This window comes from Gopherus flavomarginatus, chromosome 17, assembly GCF_025201925.1.
Source record: "Gopherus flavomarginatus isolate rGopFla2 chromosome 17, rGopFla2.mat.asm, whole genome shotgun sequence".
NCBI classification, from domain to species: domain Eukaryota; kingdom Metazoa; phylum Chordata; order Testudines; family Testudinidae; genus Gopherus; species Gopherus flavomarginatus.
The window spans coordinates 7,647,846-7,674,862 of record NC_066633.1 but is presented as its reverse complement, the minus strand read 5'-3'; the positions used below and the strand labels follow the sequence as shown (position 1 = coordinate 7,674,862).

The window sequence follows — 27,017 nt, the reverse complement described above, 5'->3', positions numbered from 1 at the left end:
TCGGATGCCTAGAATGGAACACACAGACAGAAGGTATTTATACATACAGTTGGTATGAGTACTTCCACCTTTTTCATGTTCTCTGTATGTATAAATATCTTCTGTCTGTGTGTTCCATTCTAGGCATCCGAAGAAGTGGGCTGTAGCCCACGAAAGCTTATGCTGAAATAAATTTGTTAGTCTCTAAGGTGCTACAAGTACTCTTGTTCTTAAAGAGAACACGGTTGTTTTTTGCTGGTAGTGTGATAGGGTGAGTGGCATGATGTGCATTAATTGTTACATATTGATGACCTTGTTTTCAGTTCGCGGTTCTCATGGTTAATAGGGATGTCGGCCATAGCAGTGTAAGGGGAGGAGTGGGTTAATAAGCTAGCTTGTCTCCTCTGCAGCCCAAGGGTCAGAGATCACAGAGGTCACTCACAGTCAAACAAGAGTTTCTTGGTGCTGCCCTAATCCCTAGCTGACATTTGCTTGGATAATTAAAAACTTGTCACCCAATGCATTGCTAGTGGCAGTGTCTGCTCAGTCCGTGGGCCTGATCCGAAGCCCGCTGATGGCGATGGAAGGAGGAATGTTACAGGTCCAGACTGGTGACTGGAAAAAAGAGGGAAGGTATTGTTAATATGAATCCTGGAAAACCTCGCCATGTGTCACTTAGCCATTTGGGTAGCAGGGCAATACGCTATGTACTCCTGGTTTGTTTACAGGGAGGTTTGAAATTGGAAAGGAACAGAGGATGGAGTGTTGTATTTGGATGAGCATGCCTTTGCGTGAATGTTTGGACGTCGGCAGATTATATATTATTGCAGCCGATCCAGGAAAAACTGTGAAATGGCCTGAAATAAAATAATGTTTTTTCCTTACTGACTGTAATAATGCAGCCCATTTAAAGCCTTTGTGAGGGATGAGATCTGCTAAATAAATATCAGAGCCAAGAAAAGAATTTACGAATAATAATTAATTCACTGAACTTTTCCTTTCTTTCTGCTTGTCAGCTGCCCAGGAGTGCATCCCAGTTTCCTCTGACTTATTCCACTCCCATTTATGTGACCAGTAGCTTCGCTGCAATGTGTTCATTGTGATTGGGTCCTCAGTTTCTTGTTCCTGACCTGATGAGTGCTCGAGCTTGAATCCTTTCCCCTCCGCCCCCAAGTGACCTAGGAATGGCTCATTGACTAGCAAAGGGATCGGTGGTCCTGGGTCACTTCGGCCGTTTGGAAAAGTCCTACCTTTCAGAGCTTGTTTTCTGGGAGCTCTGGCATGCAGGGTTTTGAAATCTGCTTTCTTCTAACCTTTGCGGCAGTAAAACACAGTCACTTAGGTGTGGGCCTAAAGTGAATGTGAAAGTGGGGCGGACGCTCATTCATTTACACACGTGACTGGAAATGTTTTGTCTGAATTCACCCACTTCCAGCACATACACATACATGGCAATGTTAGAGATGCAAAGAAAGGTTGCCTGGCAGATCTAAGGTAAAATTTTCAAAAGTGACTAAATGCCGTAAGGCCCAGATCTTCAAATCTTGGGAGGGGCCTAACTTCCCATGGGAGTTAGGCCTTTAACATCTTTGTGGATCTAGGCCCACTTTCAAAAATGACACTTAGACTCCCAAGTAACTTAGGTGCTTCCCACCTCTTGGCTGTCTCTAACCTGGTGTAGGATAGTTCTGTACAGTATATTCTCCAGGGAGTCTTTTTATTCCAATTTTTAAGTGCCTACTGAAGTGTTAAGTTCCAATGACGTCTTGTTAGCTGACAAATGAACTGCAGGACAGTGCTAACCTGGATGGAAATCATCATCATCACTTGGGCACTGGCATTAATGCATTGAATAAATCTGATAGTTGGGCAATTTAACTTGCAGCTCCACAAGAGAAATAACGGGGGTGGGGTTAGGCGAAGGCTTCCCAGAACCTGGGTTTATTTTCAAATTGCGATGGAGAAAGCGTGCGGTTTGGTGGTGAAGATGGTGCGAGAAATTCTCAGCACAGTAACGCCCGCCTCCCCCTCCCCTACTTTCAGTGTCTTTTGGTGTTCTCAGCACAGAGCCTTGTAGGGTGACGGGACAGCAAATGTGAAAAATCGGGACAGGGGGTGGGGGGTAATAGGAGCCTATATAAGAAAAAGACCCAAAAATCAGGACTTTCCCTATAAAATCAGGACATAAGGTCACCCTAGAGCCTTGTGAAGCCCTGAACGTTTATAGACAGCTGATATGCAGCAGCTTTTTTTTCCTGGGAGGTGATGAGAGGGAGCATTTTTTTTTTCTCTCTAGCGGTATGAACTCCACAGCAGCAAAATCTCATGTTAGGAACTAGAGTGATGGTGGTCTCATTTCACTCAGCACAGAATGTTCTGTGTACAGAGGATTCATGGGCCTGATTGATTCACCCCATTAAGCCTTTCTCCATCTGTTTTTCTAACCTTGAAGACTTGAGGAAGGACGTGGCTATGGCCAAATATTGCACAGATGTGGGCCAGTTGTACACATTCCTACTCTGCTAACTCCCCTGCCAGTCAAAAAGCAGGAGGGAGGAAAAAGACCCCCAGAAAATTGCTTACTTTATTCCGTAGCACAATGACAGATTCTCAGAAATCACAGCTTTTAAACACATGTGGATTAGCTGATTGTTTCCATATGTCCTTCATGCATGGAGGACATGATGTAGTTGTGACCGGGAACTGAGAGTCTGTCCTGGCTTTCATTTCCAGTCCCATCACTGACTTTCTGTGTGATTTTGGGCAAGTTACTTATGTATCTTAGAGAACTATCGTGGGCCTTAAATAACTACACTTGCTGATCCTCAGATGGAAGGTGCTGTGGAAGGACATGAATGTATGTGTGTCTGCATCTAGAAATGCCCATGTACAACACCCTCCTCCATGTCAAAAGTTCCGCACTTGCATCAGTACTTCGCTAAATAAGGACCCATGTGTGCAAAATTTTATTGCTGCAGGAAAAAAATGAAACAGTAGAAAGGAGACAAACTCCCCCACCCCCCCACTTCTTGGGTAAGATTTTGAGGCGCGCTGATAGGATGAGGTCATGGAGAGTGGACATTGCCCTGGTGACCTGAAAAAGGTCCTTCCCCTCACTCGTCTGTATGTAATGTAATTTTGTGTGGTGCTTCCATTATTTCTGTCCTCCTTGTTTGATTTAGTGCTGAGCGTTCTGAATACCAATTGGAATGCATGTGATATGCCTTATGGTGCTGAGGTTACTCTCTAAAGCCCAGACGAGTGGTTATCAAAGTGGGAGGGCGGTAGTGGTGGCCCAGGCAGTGTGAGCTAGCTATTTAGAACAGGGGACTGACAGTCAGGACTCCTGGGTTTTCTTTCTGATTGTAAGTCACTGTCATGTCACCTGGTTTCCATTCTAGAAGCTGGAAAATGCCTAGTAACTTACATGGTGGGTTTCTGCTGTTCAAAACGGGATGGAGAAGGCTTTGCTCAGATTGAATAATACAGGTTTAGATACAGGTATAACTCTTGTTATCATTTGCATGTACCCCCAGGGAAGAATACAGCCATAAGCCCATAAGGCACGGAAATGAGGGCCAAGGTTTTTCAAAAGCGACTAGCCATTTGGATGTGTTTTTTATGTGTGTGCACAACTTGGGACCCCTTTAACGGGGCCTACATTTCAGAAAATCAACCTCCCTTTAAGGCTTCTAACTTGGGCACCCAAAAATGGAGGTACCCCAAATGGCTAGTCACTGTTGAAAATCTTGGCTGATGAGTCAGTTTGTAGAGCTTAATAAACAGGGGTATGTAAGCCCCCTAATGTAGGTTTTCTTTTGTTTCTAAAAAATTCACTTTACATATCAGACGTTCCCGGGAATGTTTCCTGAAATGTTTTAAAAGCAATTGCATTTATAACCTATTCTCTTGAGGAAACACTGAAATCCTGTAGTGTTTAAACCCAAATACAAGCAATGCCTGAGAACCAGAAAATGAAACCAACCAGAAGACAGTCAAGTCTAGTTTCAGGGTCACACAAACAAAGTAAACGAACACCATAAATGGTGAAAAGCAAATCAGATGTCGCTCATTCGGTATGGTGCTCTGTCCCCCTCTAGTGGTGGCAGGGCCACTGATAGTTTATTGAGCTGGCTATATTCTTGGCTGACCAGGTGGGTGAGGTAATATCTGTTAATGGACCAACTTTTGTAGGTGTGAGAGACCAGCTTTTGAGCTACGGAGTGTAGCTTGAAATCTTGTTTCTTTCACCAACAGAAGTTGGTCCAATAACAGATATTACTTCACCCACCTTGTCTCTCTCATATCCTGGGCCCAACATGGCTACAACAACACTGCAGACAACACATTCTTAGCTGACAGGCATGGCTCTCTTATCTCCGGCGCTGGAGGTTTGTGCTTTTAGAACCAGAGCTCCGAGGTTCAGCCCCTGTTGAGGAGAGTGGTGCTGAAACAGTTTGTATAGTGGGGGAGCTGAGAGCCATTGAACCAAACTGTAAACCCTGTCTATGATGGAAAGTACTTCATTCCAGGGGTGCGACAGCACCCCTAGTTCCAGCACCTATGATTGAGGATGACCTACCTAGGGGTATAGTGTTAAACAGATTTTAACGTCCTTTCAGTTTTAATAATCTCAGGTTCTATAAGTAACACAGTTAAGGAAAAACAACAACTGTGTTTAAAATATGTGAATTTTATCCTCACTGTGTCCCTGTAAGGCAAGGAGGCGACTGTCATTTTAAATTTCCCTTTGTATCTACAAATCCACAAATCACCCAAATCTACCTCCAGACACCGGCGTTCCCACGAACAAGTTTTGAAATCCTAAACGGACTGAGGAGCCATCTGAGATGAGAAGCCTTGCTCCATCTGAACTGGGCTTTTAACCAAGTGAACTGAACCATTTAAAAAGCTGGTTTCAACATGTTTCTCCCTGCCCCCATTCGTTTTAAACACCATTCAGCCAGCTTGGCTGACTAGGGGCAAGCTCTATTTAAAAAGAGTTCAGAAACTGAATGCCAGAGTCTCAGCTGGTTGAAATCCCCCTGAGTCCTTTGAAGTCAAAGGAGAGATGCTAATTTACACCAGCTGAGAATCTGGCCCCATGTCCTGGCCTACAGCATACCGTAGCCTGGCTGGTTACATACTGCTTGGTCAAACGGTATTTAAGACAAGTTTTAGAGGTCCATTGTAGAGTAAGCTGGAGAGAGATCCACTCCACCGAAATACCTGAGCTCGATGTATGTGGAAGCACCATTGTCCCAGCAACTCTAAACTGCACTGAGATAATTAAAAAAAAAAAAAAAAGACACCAATGAGGAAAGAAAAACAAATTGGCCTCTCAATCTTGGCTTGTTGAATAGTACACCAGGCAGTAATTTTAGACTGCTTGGCTTTCCATTCAAAAGGAGAGCTAGGCCAGGCCGTGGGCAGAATGGTATGCGAAGCGTCTCCTCCAGTGCTGTAGAGACGATCAGCAGAGGCAAAGACGGAGACTGCAAAGCTGTTGATTCACCTCATTCTTTTGACCTTGCTGACAGAACATGGCCCCAGATGGAATCCCCTACCACTGACCAGCGTCCCTAGGGAACGTTCTGGGAGAGACTGGGCCAGAGGCAGGACAGGGGTATGTACAGCTGGGAAAGCTTGCTACAGTCCTGCCTTAAAAGGGCATGTGCTGTCGCCAAACGGATGTGGTTTTGTCAGGAGCCTGGGGGAAAGCAAAAAGCCATGTTAGGGCCCCATCCGCTGAGTACCCAGGCAAAAGTCTAGTTGGTTGCAGTGGGGACAGGATCGGGCCGGTAGTGAGCAATAGGGGAAGGATGCCGGTTGTCTGATTATTGTGACCTCATTATCTTCGATGATGCTCACTTGTGTGATTCTCTGTCTCTGCAATGTTCCTGTGCATGGCCCCTGAGGGAGATGCCTCAATGTGGATTGTGCTCCAGCCCTTGCTCAGGGCTCAGACGCTCTGCTTGTGTGTCCTTTGCCATTTCCGATGGGATCAGGCCTGTGAGAGCAGGGACAGGAAGCACCCGGGGGAGGTTGGGGAGTGAGAGTTCAGAAGGGATGTATATGAGGGCACTTGGCATGCAGGGAGTGGGAGGCTGTTCCCAGCACAGAAGTGACTGACAGATCCCCTCTTGTCCTCCCTCCTGGCTTAAGACTGAAGCATTTGTGCTACGGAAGGTGGCATGGTTCCCACTCTGCCACCCAGAAAGGCAGGAGCGGATCTCCCACTCAGCCTACTCTTGGGAGCTCTGTTCCTAGGTCCCAAACAACCCGGAGGTCAGAATAGAACCCCTGCACTTGTCTCTTACCCCTTCTGGGAGCCCATCCCCACTCACACTGGCCGTGCCGCTCTCCCCAATCCAGTCCCTTTCTTGTGGTTGAAGCGCTCCAGTGCCACATTCCCTTGGGACCCTTTTCTTCCCCTCTTGTGCTGTTGTACGGGAGCATCACCGAGCACCTGCAGGGCCATGTGTGGGGTGACAACCAGGCACAACAGAGTGGGGAAGAGACAAAGGGTGCAAGCCTGGCTCTATTGAAGTGACTGGCTTAGCTACCATTGACTAAAATGGCACCAGAGTCTTAGCTGCCGCCCCGTTTTCCGACTGTGGTGTCTCTGAAGCCAAGCCCTGGATGGAATATGCAGCTAGGATTGTGCATGATTTAATTGAATCTAATTTCAACCAACTTGGGGCTTGTTGCTGGCTGCTAAACTGCTGCTTTGTTGGGCACCCCAACGACTGATTATTTTACAGATGATTTATACCCAATGAAACAAAGATCATTTTATCTGTAGAATTTAATATATGCCAGCAGGACAGAACAGTGGCAGCTACGGTATCAGTCCCTGTTTATTTCTTTTTCTTTCGGATGATGCTGGTGATCCTTCAGCCTTGACTTGTCTTATAATGAATTGCTTTGTTCGCAGTGGGAATATTTGGAATTTTTAAAAACCCTACAAGGGATGATATGACTCAGTGGGGAAACATTCGGTCCAGCTGACATAAATCAGCATATTGAAGTCAATGAAACTGAGCTGATTTGCACCAGCTGAGGCTCTGGCCCTTCAGAACTTGGGGTGGCTTCCCAAGAGGGGAGAGTATTTAAGTGTCTTGATAACAGGGTGCAAAACTCCCCAGCTTTATCGAGTCCCCTTTTTTTTTGGCTAAATGGATACCTGAGTTCTTACAGCTGTTGGAATGCTGAGTAATTCCAAATGGCCTCGCAATAACGCATCACATAGTCCACCCGAGGGCAGTCTTATGGTCTTACAAAGATATAGTTGCAATCCGTGAGGAGCTTATTTATGTATTTTCTCTATTGTGATATAGCAGCTTTTGTCACCTCATTTGGTTGACCTTGAAATTGGAATTATTGAAGAAAGATGGCTCAGAATCAGGCCAGAGTGCTGGACGTTTAACTAGTTGCTTGAGAGCGAGTGAATATTGAAATCCCACAGGTATGAATGAGTCTATAGGTTCCAGATAAGTCCTTTACTAGAGAGAGCCAAATTCAACCTTGGTGCAAGGAGAAGCATTTGCATTCAGTGGGAGTAGTATCCAAAAACACCGGAGTTGCTTTTGTCTCTCTGTCTGTTTAGGTACTTCCGTGGATCTCAGACCTGTGGTATCTGGCTAATGATCATGGGATTTAAGTCATTTCCCCTCCAGCCTAAGGCATCTGTTTAAACACATAAGCATTTAGCTAGAGAGTGCCAAATTCATGCCTGGCATAGAAGAGTATTGAATTCTAATGCTCCTGCTTACTCCAGGTCTGGATTTGGTCCTATCGCTTTGAATCATGGTAATAATGGAGGCAGTGAATGACATCTGTGAATGTTAGGAAAGAATTTGGTGTTTATTAACTCAGTGCTAAACAGATAAGCTTTTAAAAGTAATACCCCCCTAAAAAAAAGAAAGGGAGGGGGGAAGGGAGTCCATTCCTTTGACATTGCTCTGGCTGTTTGATTTCTTTAGCTGGTTTTTGTGCAGAGCTGTAAGGCATTCCGCATGTTGCCCTGACAGTAGCTTTGTCAGTGAACAGGAATTTTAGCTTGAAACTTCCCCTGCAGGGGAACAGCCATCCAGATCTCTCCCTTTTTTTTTTTAAAAACCAACAACCTGGTGGATTGACCTCGTCTGATCAGGCCAGTACTTCAAAGAGAATTCCATTATGGGGGAGATTCCAACTCTTCCCCCCTCCCTTGTGACTGAGAGCCCATTGGGCTGGAGGTGTGAGAGATTCCCATTCTGGAGTCCCTTTCCGAGCATACACGCCCCTGCTGATGTGTACTAGATTTGGATGAGAATGCTGAGTGCCAGATGGCTGGTCCTGTATCTTGACCCGCTCTGATGTCACAATACGAGCAGTTTTGTCTGGACAATTTTTAAGCACCTTTTCCTTTTAAAATAAATAAAAACACCTCTTTCATCTGTGCAGGTGAAGAAATTCTCCCTCTGTATTCAGACTGAACCATCTGTTTGAAGAGACAAGAAAGCAAAACAGAACTCTACGGTGCATAATGTCTTTCATGCAGAATAAAAACTTTGCAGAATAAAAATTAATAATAATACTTTGCACCTGTCATCAGAGGACCTCAAAGGGCCTTACAAATGCTAATTAAGTAACTGTCACAACACCCCTGGAGGGTGTTATCCTTTATTTTTAAAGATGAATGAACTGAGAAATAGACACGTTATAGCTGCTGAGGATGTGGCTCTTAAATGGGTACAGCTCCGTAGTAAGGGGAGCTGCATCCATTTATATTAGCTGAATACCTGGCTCTAAGGGTATGTCTACACTACCTGCCAGATCGGTGGGCAGTGATCAATCCAGCAGGGATCGATTTATCGCGTCTAGTCTAGATGCGATAAATTGACCCCCAAGCCCTCTCCCGTCGACTCCTGTACTCCACCGCCGCGAGAGGTGGAAGCAGAGTCAATGGGGGACCTGCAGCAGTCAACTCACCGCGTTGAAGACACCATAGTGAATAGGTCTAAGTACGTCAACTTCAGCTACGTTATTCACATAGCTGAAGTTGCGTAACTTAGATTGTTCCCCCTGCCCCCAGCGTAGACTAGGGCTAAGTGTCTTGTATAAAGTCACGTAGTGAATCAGTAGCAAAGCTGTGTCTCGGAGCCATATCTCTTATGGCTGAATTCTGAACTCAGTGCTGGTGAAAATCTGGAGCAAGATCATTGAAATCAAAGGACTTTGGGATCAGAATCTGGCCATTCATTTCCTGTTTTCCCCCAAGTCTCTGCTTTAAATGACACATGCAAAAAGTTAATTTCTCTGTCCCTGAGCTATTTGTTATGATTTTAGAGGCATCTGCAAAGGAGAAAAGATGCATCTCCAAATAAGATCTGAAATGAGATGAAGAGTTGCTGAGGCAGAGAGACAGAGGAAAGCAGTTCCAGATGATACAAATATGAATATGAATATATGTTTCCAAGCACAGCAACATCATGCTTTAGCAAACTGTTGGAGCAGTGGGCTGGGAGACCAAGATTATTTTCCTTACTCTGCCACTGACTCACTAAGTAACCTTGGGCAAGTCACTTTACCTCTCTGTACTTATTCGTCCCATCTGTAAAATGGAAGTAATAATGCTTAGCCATCTTTCTAAAGCTTGAGACACTTGGATGGAAGGAGTTCAAAGTAATTCTTCTTTCTTCTTCTTTACTATCATTTATTATTATTATTATTTATGATTGTAAAGGAAGTCCCAGAGACTTTTCTTTTGGCTATCCTGCAGCTGTCAGAAAGTAAAGGACGCATTGGTCTAGACTGAGCATTGTTTCTCAATCTCTACAGTTTGGTCACCCGTTATTCGAAAACAACATTTTTCATGACTCTTTGACATTTACTGTAAAAGTAAGAGTGAAAAATGTCTTGATGCTAAGCCTATACGATTGATTTGGGTGTGTGTTTTGAGGGGCTGACAGAGAATACTTGACCTTGAAAGGTAAAGATGTGTGGGGAGTGATGGGGGGTGATGTGATGTCTTTTTTAGGTAGTAATAAAATTTTCAATGCCACATGACTCTGGTGCCTCTCCGATTGCCTTTAACGACTCCTTCCCGCCCCTTGGGATCATAACCCACTGGCTGAGAAATACCTGTCTGGAACTTTCAAGCAAGGATTCAGGTTGGAACAGAACAAAACTCCACCCTCTCATGCCTCTGTGGGTTTCTTTTAACTGTTTGGAAAAACAAAGCTTTATTTCATTCTTTGGTTAACATGAGAATAAAATGCACAGGTTAGTCCTGGAAATAACCCACGCTAGATGCCATCAAACGGTGCAGAACAAACGATCTACATACTTTTAGATTCAGAATGGTATTAAACGAGAGATGAGAATTTTAGGAAGGCCAAAATTTCATGTGGGTTCCCAATGGACTCCCTCTCTCTTCCAAAAATATCCCCAACCAAAAACCAACAACAAACTATAGTTGGCATTAATGGCAATGTGGCTAGCAGACTCAGCCAAAAGACTGGGACAGGAAGACTGAACTGTCCCGTGAACCAGACAGATAGTCCTTTCAGGCCAGCCCTGAAGGTAGGCTGCAGGGCACTGCAGGCTTGTCCTGTTGCTCTCATTACTGCAAATGTTTTTAAACAGATGGCTTTGATATCTCAGGATGTCAAGCCAGCACCTTTCACAAGCAATGAAACAAACTCGACAGTTTATAAGTGCACACTGGGATAGGTTTTCCAGATGTGTCCTCCTCCCCCCCCTTTTTTTTTAACCAGAAAAATAGTTTGTCTTTTACTAAACACACCCCATGTACCCTGTTTGTAAGCACCTGGCATCTCAGCGTGGGTAAACTGCTAGTAGCTGTGAGTACTCAGGGAATTCTAGTGAGAGTCTCAGCTCTTCTCTGTTGCTGTGTGGGCACTGTTTTATTTAAAAAATTAAACTACCTTGAAATTATTTTAAGAGTTCCTTATAGAACTGAGACTATTTAGATGCAAGTCATCATTGCGGTATTGCCAGCTCTTGTGATTGTATCCAGAGTCTTATGACATTTGGTGTTTTTTCTTAAAGCCCCTGCTCCTGGAGTCATGTGCTTATCTCAGCTTCCATTAAAAAAGAAAAAGTAACTTTTGTGGATAGAGGAAAGTTTGAAAATGTGACCCCTAAAGGCTCAAGAAGGCAAATAAAGCCTCCAAAAATTATTATTATTATTGGTTTAAAAATCCTGGGATTTAAAAATAATCTCATGATTGTTTGGTGGATTTATGATTTTTGAGCATCTGGGGTTGGCTTTACTGGTATTGTATGCTGCTGCAGTGCAGTTTAGACAGGAAAACGGATTCATAAGGGTGACTACATGGAGGGTTTGAGTTGGAAAACAAGGAGAAAGAAAAAGCCAATGCCAGCAAATGGCACCATGTAAAGAAACAGAAAAGCAACTGGAAATTGTCAGTCAATAGCATCTTGGGGGTGACAATAATTTAAGTATTAAATTCAGTCATGAGTCTCAGATATAATTGCTTTCCTTGGGGAGTCGGCATTTGGGGGCATTATGTCTCTGAATTCGATGCCTAGAAAAATAAAGGGAGAGAGAATTGTATAGTGGTTTGTTACTGGTGAATTTGTCATTTTTCAGGCAGTGGATTCGCAGCTCCCCACAAGTTAGGGTGACCAGACAGCAAGTGTGAAAAATTGGGACGGGAGTAGGGAGATAATAGGATCCTATATAAAAAAAGACCCCAAAATTGGAACTGTCCCTATAAAATTGGGACATCTGGTCACCCTACCACAAGTAGTTAAGTGATTTATGTATTCTAGCACTTGGTAAAAAGGCCCAGCAAACTACATAGCTTTAGGTAGTAAAATTGAATATTACAGGTAAAAGCTACTGGTAAAATGTTGTTTTCTGGGCGTTTCAAAGGGCTCTAGGGCCCATCTCCCACTGAGTTTCAATAGAGTTTAACTCCCTTAGTCTCCTGTGAAAATAACATTTACCTCTGTTTCCAGACTGATTCTGATTTTCAAAATCTCACTTCCTCCAGCCACTCCAGGAACTACAGTGTTGGCACAAAAAGAACTGGGAAATGTCCATGTAAATTTGGGCTTGATGGGATGACCTTTCTTAGTGGATACACCAGTTTTAGAGAGCATACAAATACCAAAAAATGCCACACAGTTTCCTCAAATTAGGGTGACCAGATGTCCCGATATTATAGGGACGGTCCTGATTTTTGGGTCTTTTTCTTATATTGGCTCCTATTATCCCCCACCCTCTGTCCCGATTTTTCACATTTTCTGTCTGGTCACCCTACCTCAAATGCAGTGAGAAGAGAGATTATTACAAGTGAAACGGGGCATAAGATAAGATGCTTCAGCAAATAAAGATAAAATAAATTGGACAGTCCAGTTCTGATTTCAGTTACACTAACATAAACCAGGAGTGGCTCCACTGAAGTCAATGCTGTTACATTGATGTAGGTGAGATCAGAATCAGGCCTAGAGAGAGCTGTGTTTAGCTGAGATGCGTGGATGAAATTTGAATCTGTGTGCTCATTCAGGCTTCCCCCTGAACTTGAACTGAACCTGTTTTGAGAACCAACATGCATTTCAATGACTATTTACCCCTATTATTTTTCATGTACACAAATGGTCATTGTGCTTCTAGGCTGTGTCTGGGCCCAAAAAGTTGGGCGAAGAGGGGAAGCAGCACAGGTGTCCTAGGATTAGGAAGGTCTTTTCTCCCAAGATTTCCAGCACAGATTTGCAGATGCCAGAGAGCTGGATAGATTGAATCAGCATCTATCACTAGCCTCACCTAGACTGCACATCCCTGTGCTATGTCTCTCGCGATAAATGAACAGTGATGAAAGCCATTGAATCAAATCTTGAAGTCCTAACACAGCTTTTCCTCAGTTCTTACTTTGGCAAAGCTCCCACTGACTTCAAATCTAACTGCACCGATTTTTAGATTGTAAACTGCTTGGGGCAGGGACTGTCTTTTTGTTCTGTGTTTTGTACAGCACCTGGCACAGAGAAGTTAGTGACTGGGGCTCCTAGGTGCTACTGTAATAGAAATGAATAATAACAATTGACTAGGTTCAGACTCAGAGTAGAATCATCAGCATTGAATATACTGTTAATATCTTACTCCTTGTCCCCTTGTTACGTGCACAGACCTGCATTTATCTGAGCACAGCTAGATGTGTGCAGCTAACTGAATGGCATCCACTGTCATAGCTAAACCTGGGTTCTGTTAGAGTTTTAGTCTATATTTTGCTCCTTGACTTCCAATGTGTAATGCCAATGAAAAAATCCCTTGTTATTGCATATGTCCAGAAAGATCAGAATTACGTTTTCCTTGCCTAAAATTATATTTACAGTACAGTCAAGGAGGGGGAAAGGTTGGTATTAACAACCCAGATGTGTTGGGAGCAGTGTTTACATCTAGTTGTGTGAATTCATAATGTTCCAATTTTCACCTTCAGACTTTAATGATACTTTGGTTTCCTTTATAGTTCATTATAGGCTCTTTTGTGATCAGCTGTGAAGCATTGCTACTAAGTCGCATCTGGTGGTTTTGCAATATTACAGGGGATTACTGTCCGCCGGGGTGGGGCAGGTAATGCAAACTGCTTGCATTTTGGCTGGAGTTTGTGTTCAGACCACCAGCCCAGAAGTCAAAGGACTCCGCTCCAATAACGTTTGGCATCAACACTGCTTGATTTTCTTAAAGAATCTTGTTAAAAAAGGGCATTGTATGCATTTGTGTGTCTGCAACCCGAAGAGTGGAGTTACTAATTTAATAGTAGCTCCTGCTAACCCCAGTTTTAGCAAGTAATTAACCAATTAGAGCCCTAATTAACTCAGGAAGGTTGGCCTTGTGGTTAAGGCCCTGGCCTGGGACTTGGAAAAGTTGTTTGATTCCTACCTCTGCCACAGTGTGAACTTGGGCAAGTCATTCAGTCTCTCTTTGCCTGATTTCCCCCTAAGTAAAAATAGGGAAATAATACTTCCTTTGTCTGCCCCCTCTAGCAGTTCTTTGGTGCAGGCTTGTCTCTACAGCATCTAGTACAACGATCTCAGCTGGACCCTGAAAAACGCTACCATAATATAAGTAATAATCATAACAATGATTCTTCTCTCATTCGCGCCTGTTTTTAAACCAAAACCAGTGTAACTCCCTCAGCATTCAGTACAGTTACTCCTGATTTATACTGATTTAAGAAAGTAAAGAATCTGGATCTATTTCTGCTCTTTGCATCCTCTAGCATGATCTGGGTATGTTTACCGCTCTTTTAAAGTACTTACGAAAACGGGTAGATTTTAGGGCCAAAGCTGGGTTGTCAGTTTTGTTGGCCAGTCTTGCTGCATCTTGATGGAAAGGATGATCTTGTGTTTAATGTTGCATAGTAATGTTATTAATGAAAATGCAATGAAAAAAAAAAGAGAACATTTAGAAGGCAGTAGCTAATTCACTTCGAAAATCAAGGCCAGTCTCAGTGCCATGAATGTAAGAAATACACTATCAAGTCAGTTTTGATTCAGTCCAGTCCCTATCCTGCTGTCTCTGGTTCCATCGCAGATTTTGCCATGGGCTGCTTTTGGGTTTCTCAGTTTTGTTTACAGAGGGCCCCAAAAGCCCAGTGAAATAAAATTATTGGTTTGCTGATGTTGAAAGATGCCGTATCTGGGTGAAAATCACCTCTGTGCAGAGAGGCAGCATTAGGCCAGTGGTTCTCAAACTTTTGTACCGGTGACCCCTTTCACATAGCAAGCTCTGAGTGCGATCACCGTAATAAATTAAAAACACTTTTTTATATATTTAACACCATTATAAATGCTGGAGCAAAGCGGGGTTTGGGATGGAGGATGACAGCTTGTGACCCCCCCAGATAATAACCTCACGACCCCCTGAGGGATTCCGACCCCTAGTTTGAGAACCCCTGCATTAAGCCTTATTTCAAGGGATTGAGTGACATGCAAATAGTCCATAGGCCCTCCTGCTGCCTCTCAGTATGGCTGGAATTTCCTCCACCGTGTGCTGCTTTCAGATATTACTGCAAGCCGAGAACAAAGGGAACTGCAACAGAATTGAATTGGGTTATATGGTTCCAGTCACCATACATCTCTGGACCCTGGTGTAGCTATTGGAGTCAGTGGAGTTACACCAAAGGCAATTTTTGTTCCATTATTTTTAGTCACACTTTGAACTTTTGAACCTGAAAATACAAGGGGTAAGTTTTTTTTCCTCTTTTCACTGACTACTTTTGTATGGTGCAAAACACATGCTGTAATACAGAGGAAGTCCTAATGCTGTTGTTTGTAATAAAAAGACAAAATATTAAAAATAAAATAAATCGGTTTGTTTCTCAGAGCGGAGAAGTGCTATCCTAGGAATAGTTTCTGACCTTTCATATTTAATACTGCTCAGTCCTGCCCCTTAAATATTTTTAACTCCTATGGAGAGACAATATCTTCAATTCAGGAGCCCAGTTCCTGGTATTCAATGGGAATCCACATGGAAGGTCCCTGCTAGACAAGAGGAGAGGACAGTGTACTGACTGACCTGTTCTGTTGGAGATTCAGGCTGGTCCTCACACACCAGACATCAGTAAGGGGTTTCATTAACTGCTGTTACCAGTCACTGGACTCCAGTCCCTCCCTCGGTTCCTTTGGAACCCAATCCCCCAAAACGCCAAAGCACGTGTTCAATATTCTGTGCTGGGTTTGTGCATTGAACATGGAAACATCCTTTAATCTTTCAGAGGGGTCTCCAATGGGTTTGTTGCAGAGTGGCGTATTAAATCTTATTTGTAAAGCAGCACTGATTGCAGGCAGCGTATAACACAAGGCTCTCGTTCTATGCTGAAGAGCTTAAAATGGTGCTGCTCTTCAGAGCTCTTGGCTACAATGCATTCCTGAGGATCGGTGAGGAACCGCCATCCTTGAAAACAGCATCCTCCCACAGCTGCTCAGGCTGGGCTGCAGGATGGTATTACTTGCCCTTTGTGAAGGACTAAGAGTGTTTTTCCCACTACCCAGTGCCCTGGATAAGATCATAGATCTCTGGCCCATCAGCAGGGATCCCAAACCTGGCACCAAAATGATTTCCCCTGGTGCCCACATGAATTGTGAAGGATGCACCTCTCTCCTACGGCCAGCAATTCTACATAGTAACTCAAACCTCCAAATTAATAAGGTTTCACCAGAAATAGAAGATCTTAGGTTCCCGTTATGGGTTCTGCTGTCTCTCTTATACAGTAACCCAGGGGGAACAAAGATGCTGTACAGTGACATCCTTTGGAAGCTACCTAGGATGTAAGATGGTACTGTAAGCTTTATGGGTGCAAGGAGAGGCATGTTTAAACCATACAGTAATTCTTGTAAGAGTCTTGGCCCTAGCTAGGAACTATACCTGACTGAAAATTCATGGGCTTGATTTTACCTTTGGTGTTGGTGCAAGTACAGTCTGTCGCTCAATTTATATACAGCACCTACCACAGTAGAGCCCTTTATCTCGGTTGGAACCTCATTGCTGTAACATACATAATAATACAATTATGTAGAGCTCATTAACTATTGGGGGACTTGATGTTCTCACTGAATGATGAACAGATGTCTGTGCATAGTTAACTCATCCCAAAACGATGGTATTCAAAACTCAGCCAAAGGGAATTTTCATGGTCTCTGTTTCAAAGGAAATCCATTTTTGATCAGCATGTCAAAGGCACATGTCATGTTTAACTTCAAGTGGTGCCCATGGCCTCGCTTTCTTGTTATATTTGATTTTATCTAGTAATGGTCCAGTATCCTTGAATGCTTTCCGGGTGATGAAAATTCATGTTGGTGCATGCGCTCCTAGCAAATAGGCAGCAAGCGTGAACTTTTGATGAAAACAATCATGATGGCAGGTTACAGAACCTTTCGTTTACTCCAGACACTGCTTCTCATTGGTAGCATCATTTTCATAGGCAATTAAAAGGAAGGATGGTCTTATGGTTAAAGCTCTGGATGGAGAGATCTGAGTGCTAAAGACTCCTTGTACGACTTTGGCAAGTCACTTCATCTTCCACGTCCCAATCCCCCAATTGTGAAGTGGGCTTAATCCTGTTTTTTTCCCACCCTTGCTCTGGCTTGTCTACTTCGACTGGAATCTTTTTGAGGAGGGTCTGCTTCTCCCATATTACAGCCACTGGAAGCTCTTTTAATACAACCCATAGCATTAGCAAGAATGATTGGTGCGATGTTCTCTGGCATAGCAAGTCTCCTTCACAATTTATAGGAATAACGATTGGCACCTAGGGCCTTGCAAACATAAATGATTTGAGCCTCACAACAATCTTCTGAGGTGGGTAAGTTTTAGCATCTCCATTTTATAGATGAGGATAGAAAAGCAGATATCCATCTGAGCCAATCACCTTTTTATGCACACTGGAGAACCAGATATGCTATATTCAAACCCTGGGATTGCCACATATGAGTCCCTTTAAAAATGTACACAGCAGGGAAAAGGTGTTAATGAATTGTCAGTTTGCACTTTCCATTTGCTGTAATATTCAAGTTACCAAACTGGCCAACATATCATGGAAATCGGTGTTACTTGAATTATTGGATGCTGGATGTTGTTTTGATTAAGAGATGACTCTAAGACTCTTGTTAGTACTATGACCACAGCTGAAATGCAAGTCCCTTTGTGCTAGGTGCTGTACAAACACATAGTGAAAGACAAGCCCTGCGCTGAATAGACAGCTGGTGTCAGAGAGGTGACTTACCCTAGGTCATGCAACAGGTTGCAGGAAAAGCTGGGAACAGAACCTGGGTCTCCTGACACCAAGTCTACTGTCCTACCTACTAGACTGCACTCACTGTCCTAAAGTCCTGCAGTCTCTTTAGAGTCTGCAGACAGAATTGTTCCTAGCAGGAAACCCAGACATTTAGGCCAGTGGATTAATTAAGAAATCACAGTGAAAACATCCTGTCTCCAGTTCCGCTCCTGGAGATGACTTGTTCTCACTGGAGGTAATGGCACCTTTTAGAGATATTTACACTCGCTCCAGATGGGCTTTTAGAGGATCTATTATTTTGCAGCCATTTCAAATCCGTTGCTGATGATGTATCAGCCCGTCTGCTGCTGACTTTTCTGGGCAGCGCAGCACACAAATTGTTTTCCCTAGTCAGTCTGGGAAGTTAGTAGAGAAGCAGAAAGAGCCACAGGGTCTGTCTGGGTGTCCAGCAGAAAAAGAATCCACTTTATATTCATTACAGCCAAGTGCTACCTCTGCTCTACTGCTAAGAACACTACATATGGTAGATGTGCTTTTCTGTGCATGTTTTTTTTAGGCTTTTCTCTTTTACATCCTCAAAAATACCAGGAGCTCATGGATATTTCAAAATATTTCTAGCTTAATGAAGATGACTCCTAATGGGAAATGTCTGTATTCTGAAACAGTATAAGGTACCTCCCACCATTCTTTATCCCTCCAACTAATTTAGGCATTTGTTAAGTACTCGTCACAGTTTTAGATGCTTTCATGGCATTCCAGTCTTGGATACAGCAGAAACTGGTGGAATAATATTTTCAGGTGATGAAAAACCCTAAAGGGATTTTTTTCTAGTGTACTGTACATTAAGGGTCTATTTGTCAATAGTTTTAGACAGAATTAGTAAATGATTATTAGATATTAAGCATACTAGAGGCAGGAGAAGGATGTGTTATACAGATGGTTATAACCACATCTGTAGAAAAGGTGTCATAGACTGGCAAATAAACTTGGTGTTATAGGCTACCTATATGTTATAAGCAACTGGTTGGCCTCTATAAATAATCTATAACAGTTGATTAAATTATTTTTTTTAAATGTTGTCATGAATTAACCCTTTATAAATGACTTATACATGTAAGCTTCAAATAATATGTGATTTCCACCCCCTTTAATTTATTTATTTCTGAAAGGAGGAAGAGGGTGTGGGAGTTTTCTATTTATTTGTCATTTTGTCATTTTCAATTTGTATACTACTCTGACGCACAGACATAATTTATATGTATAACCTCTGATACCAGAAACGTAGGGGTCTAATTTCTGTCTGGGAATGAAAAAATTATTAAACTGTTTATGTAGTCTGTAAGTATTAGCTTATCTTATTCATTCACAACTGGTATACGTTCCATTTAAAAGACCTATTTGTCAATCTCTTATCATTATCTGTGTATTTATTTTGTTCAAATTCTCAAAGTGGTGGTAATCACAGATTATGAAATAGCTTGATCCTGAGATAAGGCTTATTCTCTCTCTCTTTCCCCATTTGAAAGGATTTCCCTTACTTTATTTCTCTGTGTCACTAATGTTGGAAGATCTGTCCTCTTCCAGAAAAGGAGCTATCACGCATCTGGCTGCTGGTAGTGATTGTATTATCATTGGATTGTTCCCTGAGCTAATAACAAGTTGGCACTCTCAGCCACATATATCACACTGCAACACTGTTTCAAAATGTCTGTGGATGCTGGATGCCAGTTTGCTAGAGGTCATTGCTGAGGATGTCAATATCAAGCGAGCTATCTGATATTTGATTGCGTCCTTGAAGGTTGAATAAAATATTTCCTCTGGGAAAATAATTTGCTGTGAGAATAAAACTGAAATATACTGTCTTGGCAAGGCTAAATGAGGCTTTTCAAGCAGAGATTGCTCTGGGTGGTGCCAAATCGTTGCTGAGTTGAGTGGTTCGTCTTTTTGACAGCTCTTGGTTCAGAGTACTGGGTCAAAATTCACAATAATTTGTTGTAAATGTTTACGGTCTGTTTTGGTTAATCTAATTTGCCATCTCTGCTGTTGATGTGAAAAATACCAGATCAGCCAGTTAATGGTATGCACCATGCATGCTATGTCACTGGTGTTTTAGAGGTTTAACATCTGGATGCAAACTAACCCCCAATTAGCTAGGACGGATGGCTCTGAGTGTAATATCGAATCCTTCCATTAGTGATTTTTCAAGGTTTTTAGCTAAAGCAAATGCTAATAAGGATGTGATCCTAATGAGATATAGTAAAAAGGCCCGCCGGGCATTACACCTTTTGCTTCATATTGTTAGCAGGAATGATTCCATTGCTTATTCTGATGCATTATTGCATACAAGACTATAGGCAGTGAATTCCACTGAAGATCATGCTTCAGGCTGTTTATATTGAAATAAGACAGCCTTTCTCCCATTGTCCTTTATGCTTTTTGCACAATACGTGCACCTGCTGCAGTCTGCCTCCCCTGCCAGCACAGGTGCCTGATCTGCATAGTTTTCTCTGAATTCACAATTCAAGTGGCAGGCTCCGTGCTGGGGGTGGAGAGAAGCAAGAAATGAGTTTTTCCGGCATGGACAGTAATTGGACATTTCTTGTCTTGTAATACTCAGATCTTTTCTATTAATTACAATAATTTGTATAATAGTAGCCAGAGGGGATTGATGTGCAGAGGTCAGGGCATGTCATTACTGTAGGACCTGTGGTGAGACCTGATTAAGAGAGTGAATTTTGTGGTGTGTTTGACTCAGGTGTGTGGTCAGACACAAAGCTGAAATTCAATTGCCTTCAGACACTGAAAATGTACAGTATTGCTACTACCACCCCAAACTCACTGTCTGGAGTGTTTCCTTTGGAGCTGTACAAAGCATGGGGCAGGATTTTCAAGAGCGCTCAGCATTTACCTAACTGCTGTCATTGAAAGCAATGAGAGTAATGCCATTGACTTCAACTGGAGTGAAATTATGCCGGTGTTGTGCACATTTGAAATTTCCACCCATTGTGCTTTCAGTTTGCATTGCTTTCTGCAAGTCTTTTTTACTTGCAGTACATTTGTACACATAAGGGATTTTTATTAGCTTATAAAAAAGGATCAAGAACCTGAGACTTGCTGCTGACGTTACCTCTTTTTTCCTTATGAAAAAAGGAATGACACACCCAACTCCTTATGACACACCCAACTCCTGGGTAAGGATTCTGGGTAATGTAGTCAATCCAACAAGCATTTCTTGTACTATACTTAAAAAGACCACTAGAAGGTTGTCAAAACTCTGTGTACACATATTTCAGTTTTATAAAATTTAACTAAAATCTTCATCTGAACCCAAGTTTTGCCTCACCTGACTAACTCAAAACCAAAAGCTTTGCAGGCCTGGACAAACCTGGCTTGAGTGTCAGGTTTCTTAACCAAATCAAAAACTCTTGAGTTTTGCGTAGTTTAAGTTGTTACAGAAATGTGCACAGCTCTAGCGTTACAGTTATTGCTAAATGTAAGCAATTGTGCTCGGTATGGTAGCATCCATAGACGTTTTCAGGCTACGGTTGCAAGATTATAACTGAGTTCAAAAAATAACTAGATAACTTCATGGAGGATAGGCCAATCAATGGCTATTAGCCAGGATGGGCAGAGATAATGTCCCTAGCCTCTGTTTGCCAGAAGCTGAGAATGGGCGACAGGGAATGGATCATTTGATGATTACCTGTTCTGTTCATTCCCTCTGGGGCACCTGGCATTGGCCACTGTTGGAAGAAACAATACTAGCTAGACGGACCTTTGGTCTGACCTAGTATGGCCATTCTTATGCTGGTTTTGTTGGGTGCTAAGTTATAGCAGTGGGAAGACAAATACGTCATTCTAGGAAAGAGAATGATGGTTGGAACCTCTGGGGGTTCCTGTGCTCTGTTCCTGGAGGGGAGGGCAGAGGTTTTGGCAAGGAGAGAGATGAACTGGGGAGGAGTTAGCCCTGGAGGGATGAGTCACTCAGTTGGACCAGGGCTGTAGAGATTATTCTAGCCATTTGGCATCCAGCTTCAAGCTGACATTGGGAGCAATTTGTCTTCAGATTTGAAGATGCACAGAATATGCATCCGAGTGATACCACAGATGTACAGTGCAAACAGCTCCTTAGGTTCTATAGTACCTGACCAGAACTCTTCTCTACTGCGACCAGTTAATACCCTGAAGCCTGATTATTGATAATCTGATTATTGATAAGCCCATTATCCTAACTAGCATGAATGTAAATGCCATTCTTATAGATGTATAAGTGTCTAAACTATTCCTTGTTGTTCTAATTTTGAAGATGGCATTAGCAATGTATTTGCTATTCATTTATTAGAAAAAAAAACTGTTCTGGTTTAAAACGATTATTGATGATTAGTATTATTATAATGGATCTTGGCAAAAACCGATACTTTTGCCTACTAATTCTGGTTTCTCCTCTTTTCTTCTTGCAGCTGAACCTGCAGATCTCTTGAAGGTATTAGATTTTCATAATTTACCTGACGGTATCACTAAAACAACAGGGTTTTGCACAAGCAGAAAATCTTCAAAAGGCGCAGATGTTGCTTTTCGAGTAACAAAAGATGCTCAACTTAGTGCACCAACAAAGCAGTTATATCCTGGTAAGTGAAACCTTTTGATTTGGGACTGCCTACGAAAATATCTGAACTTTTCCTCCACGTTCTAGAATTGCACTTGAAACACTGCATGCTTTTTTCATTTTGTGTGTGTCTGGAAGGGAAATAGTCTACTAATAGTCTACTCTTTGGGGGAGATATGAACTGCCTAATCATCTAATAATGTTAAAATAGCTACACTCATTTTTTCCCCACTTCATCTGAATGGGGTGGTACATCATCCAGCGAACATGCGAACACTGGCTAATTACATCTGTTCCCATGTCCGCTAACAAGCTGGTGTTTCTCATTATCACAGGCTGGTATCCAGTTGTGAATAGAGACTTGGAAGGCGCAAACATTAAATCAGAACACCTCCCATGAGTCCCAGTTCTTATTGGAAGAAATATTTAAATATTTATCAGAATCTTATTATAGAAAGAAAATAGCATTAGCCCCCATAAATCCAGTGAGTAGCAGGGTGCTTATTAAAAACCAGCTACACTACAGACACATTTTTAATTTTGCATTAGGTGATGAAGCATTACATTTAAAAAGCAAAAATGTCTGTAAACTGAGAGCTGCGGTCCTTGCTTTAAATGGACTAATAAATTAGGGCTGAAACTGTCTAGCTAAAGTACTTATATGGCCCAATTTACTTTAGTATCTGAGTGCCTCACAGCCATGTTTTTATCCCCCTAACACCCACACGAGTGAGGGAAGTGCTAGTATTCACATTCTACACGTGGGAAGTGGAGGCACGGAGAGAGCAAGTGCCTAAAACTTCCTAAGTTCATATAGGAAGCCTGCGGTGGAACAGGGAATTGAACTCCTGTCTCATGTGTCCGGGACGTGCATGGTACGCATAGTGGAGCAGGAGTCGTGCCTGATGATCAGAGCAGGAGCTGGTAGCCAGGAGTTGGAGCCCAGGGTCAGAAGTGGAGTCAGAGGCTAATTGTCAGAGCCATGGATGAGTGCCAAAATCAGAGTTGCAGGGCCTATGGGGACGGGATGCGGGGTCGGGAGCTCAGACCATAAATTATGAAAGTAGACATTGAAATTCAAAAAGTTAAAGCTGTATAACCATTAAAACACCATGTCAACATCTCATGTCAAAATATGCAAAGTTAATATCCTTAAATCAAACCCTAATAAGTTCTCGAGCAGTATTTTTGTTACTTTGCATATCTGTAAATTTCGATTATTGATGGAAATACTTTTTTATAGATTTGTGTGTGTATGGTGGAACGGATGTTTATCCACATTTACTTATAAAATTGAATTCTTCCAAGCCTAAATATTTTCAAGCCAAGAAATGCAGTGTCATCACCAGTCTGGAATAATGTAAAATGTTTTCCCTGGCTGTGGACATTGTATCCAAGAGCCACATTCAAAGGACGTTTTTCTAGTGTGCATAATAGCTTGCTCTAACCCCTGCACAGTGGGTTTTGGCTTTCATAGGTTTCCATGCTGTGCAATTCAAGTGGCACTTTCAGCGACTCTGGGCTTAAGCAGGTGGATAGGATCTTCTGGGCAGTGAATGCATATGGCCAATGCAGCAAAAGGATTGAATAATGAACCTTCTAGCCTGTTAATACAATTTTCTCTTGTCCCAAGGAGAGAGTTTGAGATCCTGGTAGAGTCCTTTATATTGCCCTATGTCATAGAATTCCCTCTCAGATCTGAACCTTAGAGTTCAGAAAATGAGATACTAGCACCTGAATTCTCTAAGCTTAATTACCAGCTTAGATCTGATAGCACTGCCACCACCCCAAAATATAGTATTTTGGGGCACTCTGACCTCCCCAACCTTCCCTGGGGACCCCAAGAACCCAAATCCCTTGGGTTCTTAAAACAAGGAGAAATAAACCATTCCCCCACCTTTCCCCCTCCCAGAATTTCCCTCCCTGAGCTATCCTGAGAGATACTGGTCCAACCTCTAAATCACCATACAGAGAAGCATCTCCCTTCCCTTCCACAAAGAGGCAAACAGATTTAAGGAAAACAGAGAGAGATTCTATCTCTCCCCCTCCCGTCTCCCCCACCCATCCTGGTGAGTTATCCCAATCCCCTGGAATAAAACAAGGGAGACAAGAAAAAAAAATCAGTCAGGTTCTCTAAAAAGAAATCTTTTAATAAAAGAAAGGAAAAAGTAAAGAATTATCTCTGTAACTTCAAGATGTAAATATTACAGGGTCCTATAGCTTACAGACATCAGAAAGAGACTTTCCCCCTAGTACCAATACAAATCAAAATATTCCCAGCAACTACACATATAAAAGCTAACCAGCCAGATCCACAACTGCAAATAGAGTAAAACAATCAAAAAGCCTAAACCGCCTGTTTTTACTTACTATTTGGAAAGAAACTTAGAGAGCCTGTAGTAATGTCTGGTCTCTGTCAGACCCTCCGAGAGAAGAACACACAACGGACAAAGAACACACACAAAAACTTCCCTCCACCCAAATTTAAAAGTAGCTTGTCTTCTGATTGGTCTTCTGGTCAGGTGTCCAGTTCCCTGCTTGTAACCCTTTACAGGTACAAGAGACATTAACCCTTAACAATCTGTTTATGACACCCTACCACACTATAATCTCTTTTCACCTACCCTCCTCTCATTCTTGTTTTTCATTCGCCATCCTTTTTAGCTCTGATAAGACCTGGATGGGTATTTCCTTGGCATCCACCAAAGCAACTCTTCAGTCACTTGTAGGGCTCCCACTCAGTGACATACTAACGTCCCCATCTCTCTCTCCAAAGGCTTCCTTTTGTCTGTTGCTGGGAAAGCGAGGTTAAGAACTGGGTCTCCTGGATGCTGATCCAGAGCACCATGACTCCATGCCAGCATTTCCCTCTGATATAAGCGTTGTCTCAATACTGCCCCATAACTAGATGAGACTTTAGGTGCCCCCAGCAAATGAATAAGAGGAAATATAAAGATAATGAATAATTGTAGAGCAATTTACCACGGGAAATGTGGTTGTTTTTTTTTTGTGATTTAATGTTACGAAGTGGGTGGGTGTGGGTAAAAACCTTTAAAACATAGCTTTCCCCTCCCGCTATAAAGGGCTGTAGGCAAACAGGTAATATTTTGTGCTAATTAGAAGTTTGTGTTTTTTTTAAGATGGTCATTTTATGGGCTTTCCGTTCTGCTTCTGTAGTTACAGCCAACAAAGCAGATTTTTTTTTAAAGTGCATTTGTGTTTTTAAACCCACGAAAGAGAGGAAATCTGCCAAGATGATCTTTCCTGAGCTCCCAAAATAAGTTCTTCAGCTTCCTTGCAAAATCATGTTCTTCCAACCTCATGCAAGGGCAAGAAAGAAGAGGAAGACATTGTCTTTCAATAGCAGCAACGAAAATGCAGTAATTTGCATTCCTGTTGCATAATTAATGTTCTCTGCATTATTTGTGCATGTATGTTTAAGGGTGAAGCATCCTAGATTATAGCCAGGACATTTCCTCTAGGAGGAAAATGAACCACACCAGAAAAATCAGGGTCCCCTCAGATGCACTAATAGCAAAGGACTAAATTGGGCCTTTAAATAACCATTCTGCTCTGAAAAGTAACTATAAAAATGGTACCTTCTTATGCAACAGATCTGATATTTGTGGGTATCTAGAGTTGGATCTGATGATTCTGGTGACACAGAATGAGTTCTGACTGCTTTTTAATCTATTAAACCCCACAAAACCAGCATGGCTAAGAGAAAATGAGCATGCTTTCCTTCCTTCCCAGCTCATCAGCAGAGTTCTTTACTAGGCTGCAGTTAGTTACACCTCTGCAGACTCCTTTGGGGAACTGCCCAGGTATCACTGAGGCTATATGTAGAAGACAATAAGGTTGAACAAGTGTCACTTAAAGGTCTAATTTTGCCTTAATTACTGACCATGACTTTTGAGAAGGAAAGAACCCAGTCCTACTCCACAGACTCGAGTCTGGTGGTTGTAAAAAGATGTTTCTCTTCGTTAATGGACTGCATTTGACACAGATATCATGAAGGATAGGGAGAGGGAGAAAAGAGAGAATCTCCACTGTTCAGTCTTTACAGCCACCCGGTCTCTTTTCAGTGCCCGTGCACTAGTGTTAAGGGACAACCTATGGGATCACGGGACGTGGCTGTTAGGTGGAGTCACAGCACCCTAACAGGCATTCACAGACCCATTATGCCTTGTTCCAAAAGTCAAGCTGCCGTGGTGGAATGTGGATCTGTTCTGTTCCCGGAAAATGAAATGCCAGAGCATGCCGAAGATGCTGTCTCCGAGCTACTCACTTGCAGCTAATTGTTTTGGCACAGAGATGGCTGAGTGCAGAGGAATAATCTGTGCCTCGTTTGTGCCCATACCATACTCCTTCCCCCTTCGATGGCCTTTGAAAAGAGCCGCTGAAGATCAGGGATATTTCAATGGACACTGCCCCATCTGTAAATGGTTAGTTCTCATGCTGTCGCTTGGACAGCACAGAGGCCACCAAATGCTTTATGCACCTCCATGATGTTCTGTCCCATGCCAAATCTGGCATGTTATGCGGTAAGGTGCCTATGAGGGACAGGTGTCTGTTGATGCTGTACAGCCATTGGGTTTTAGGCCTTTTGGGGCTGAGGAGCATCCATTTTTCCATCCTGCTTTCATTAGGTCAATGTCTAA

General features: G+C 42.6%; 1 protein-coding gene across 2 annotated transcripts in view; it reads left to right on the top strand.

Annotated features, from left to right (window-relative positions):
* COL5A1 (collagen type V alpha 1 chain) overlaps positions 1-27,017 on the top strand; it is a 245,575-nt gene that overhangs the window by 34,388 nt on the left and 184,170 nt on the right. For both annotated transcript variants that reach the window (XM_050926980.1, XM_050926979.1), the window contains exon 2: positions 22,211-22,378. In XM_050926980.1, coding sequence (XP_050782937.1) covers positions 22,211-22,378 — 168 coding nt within the window. The remainder of the gene's footprint in view (positions 1-22,210; positions 22,379-27,017) is intronic.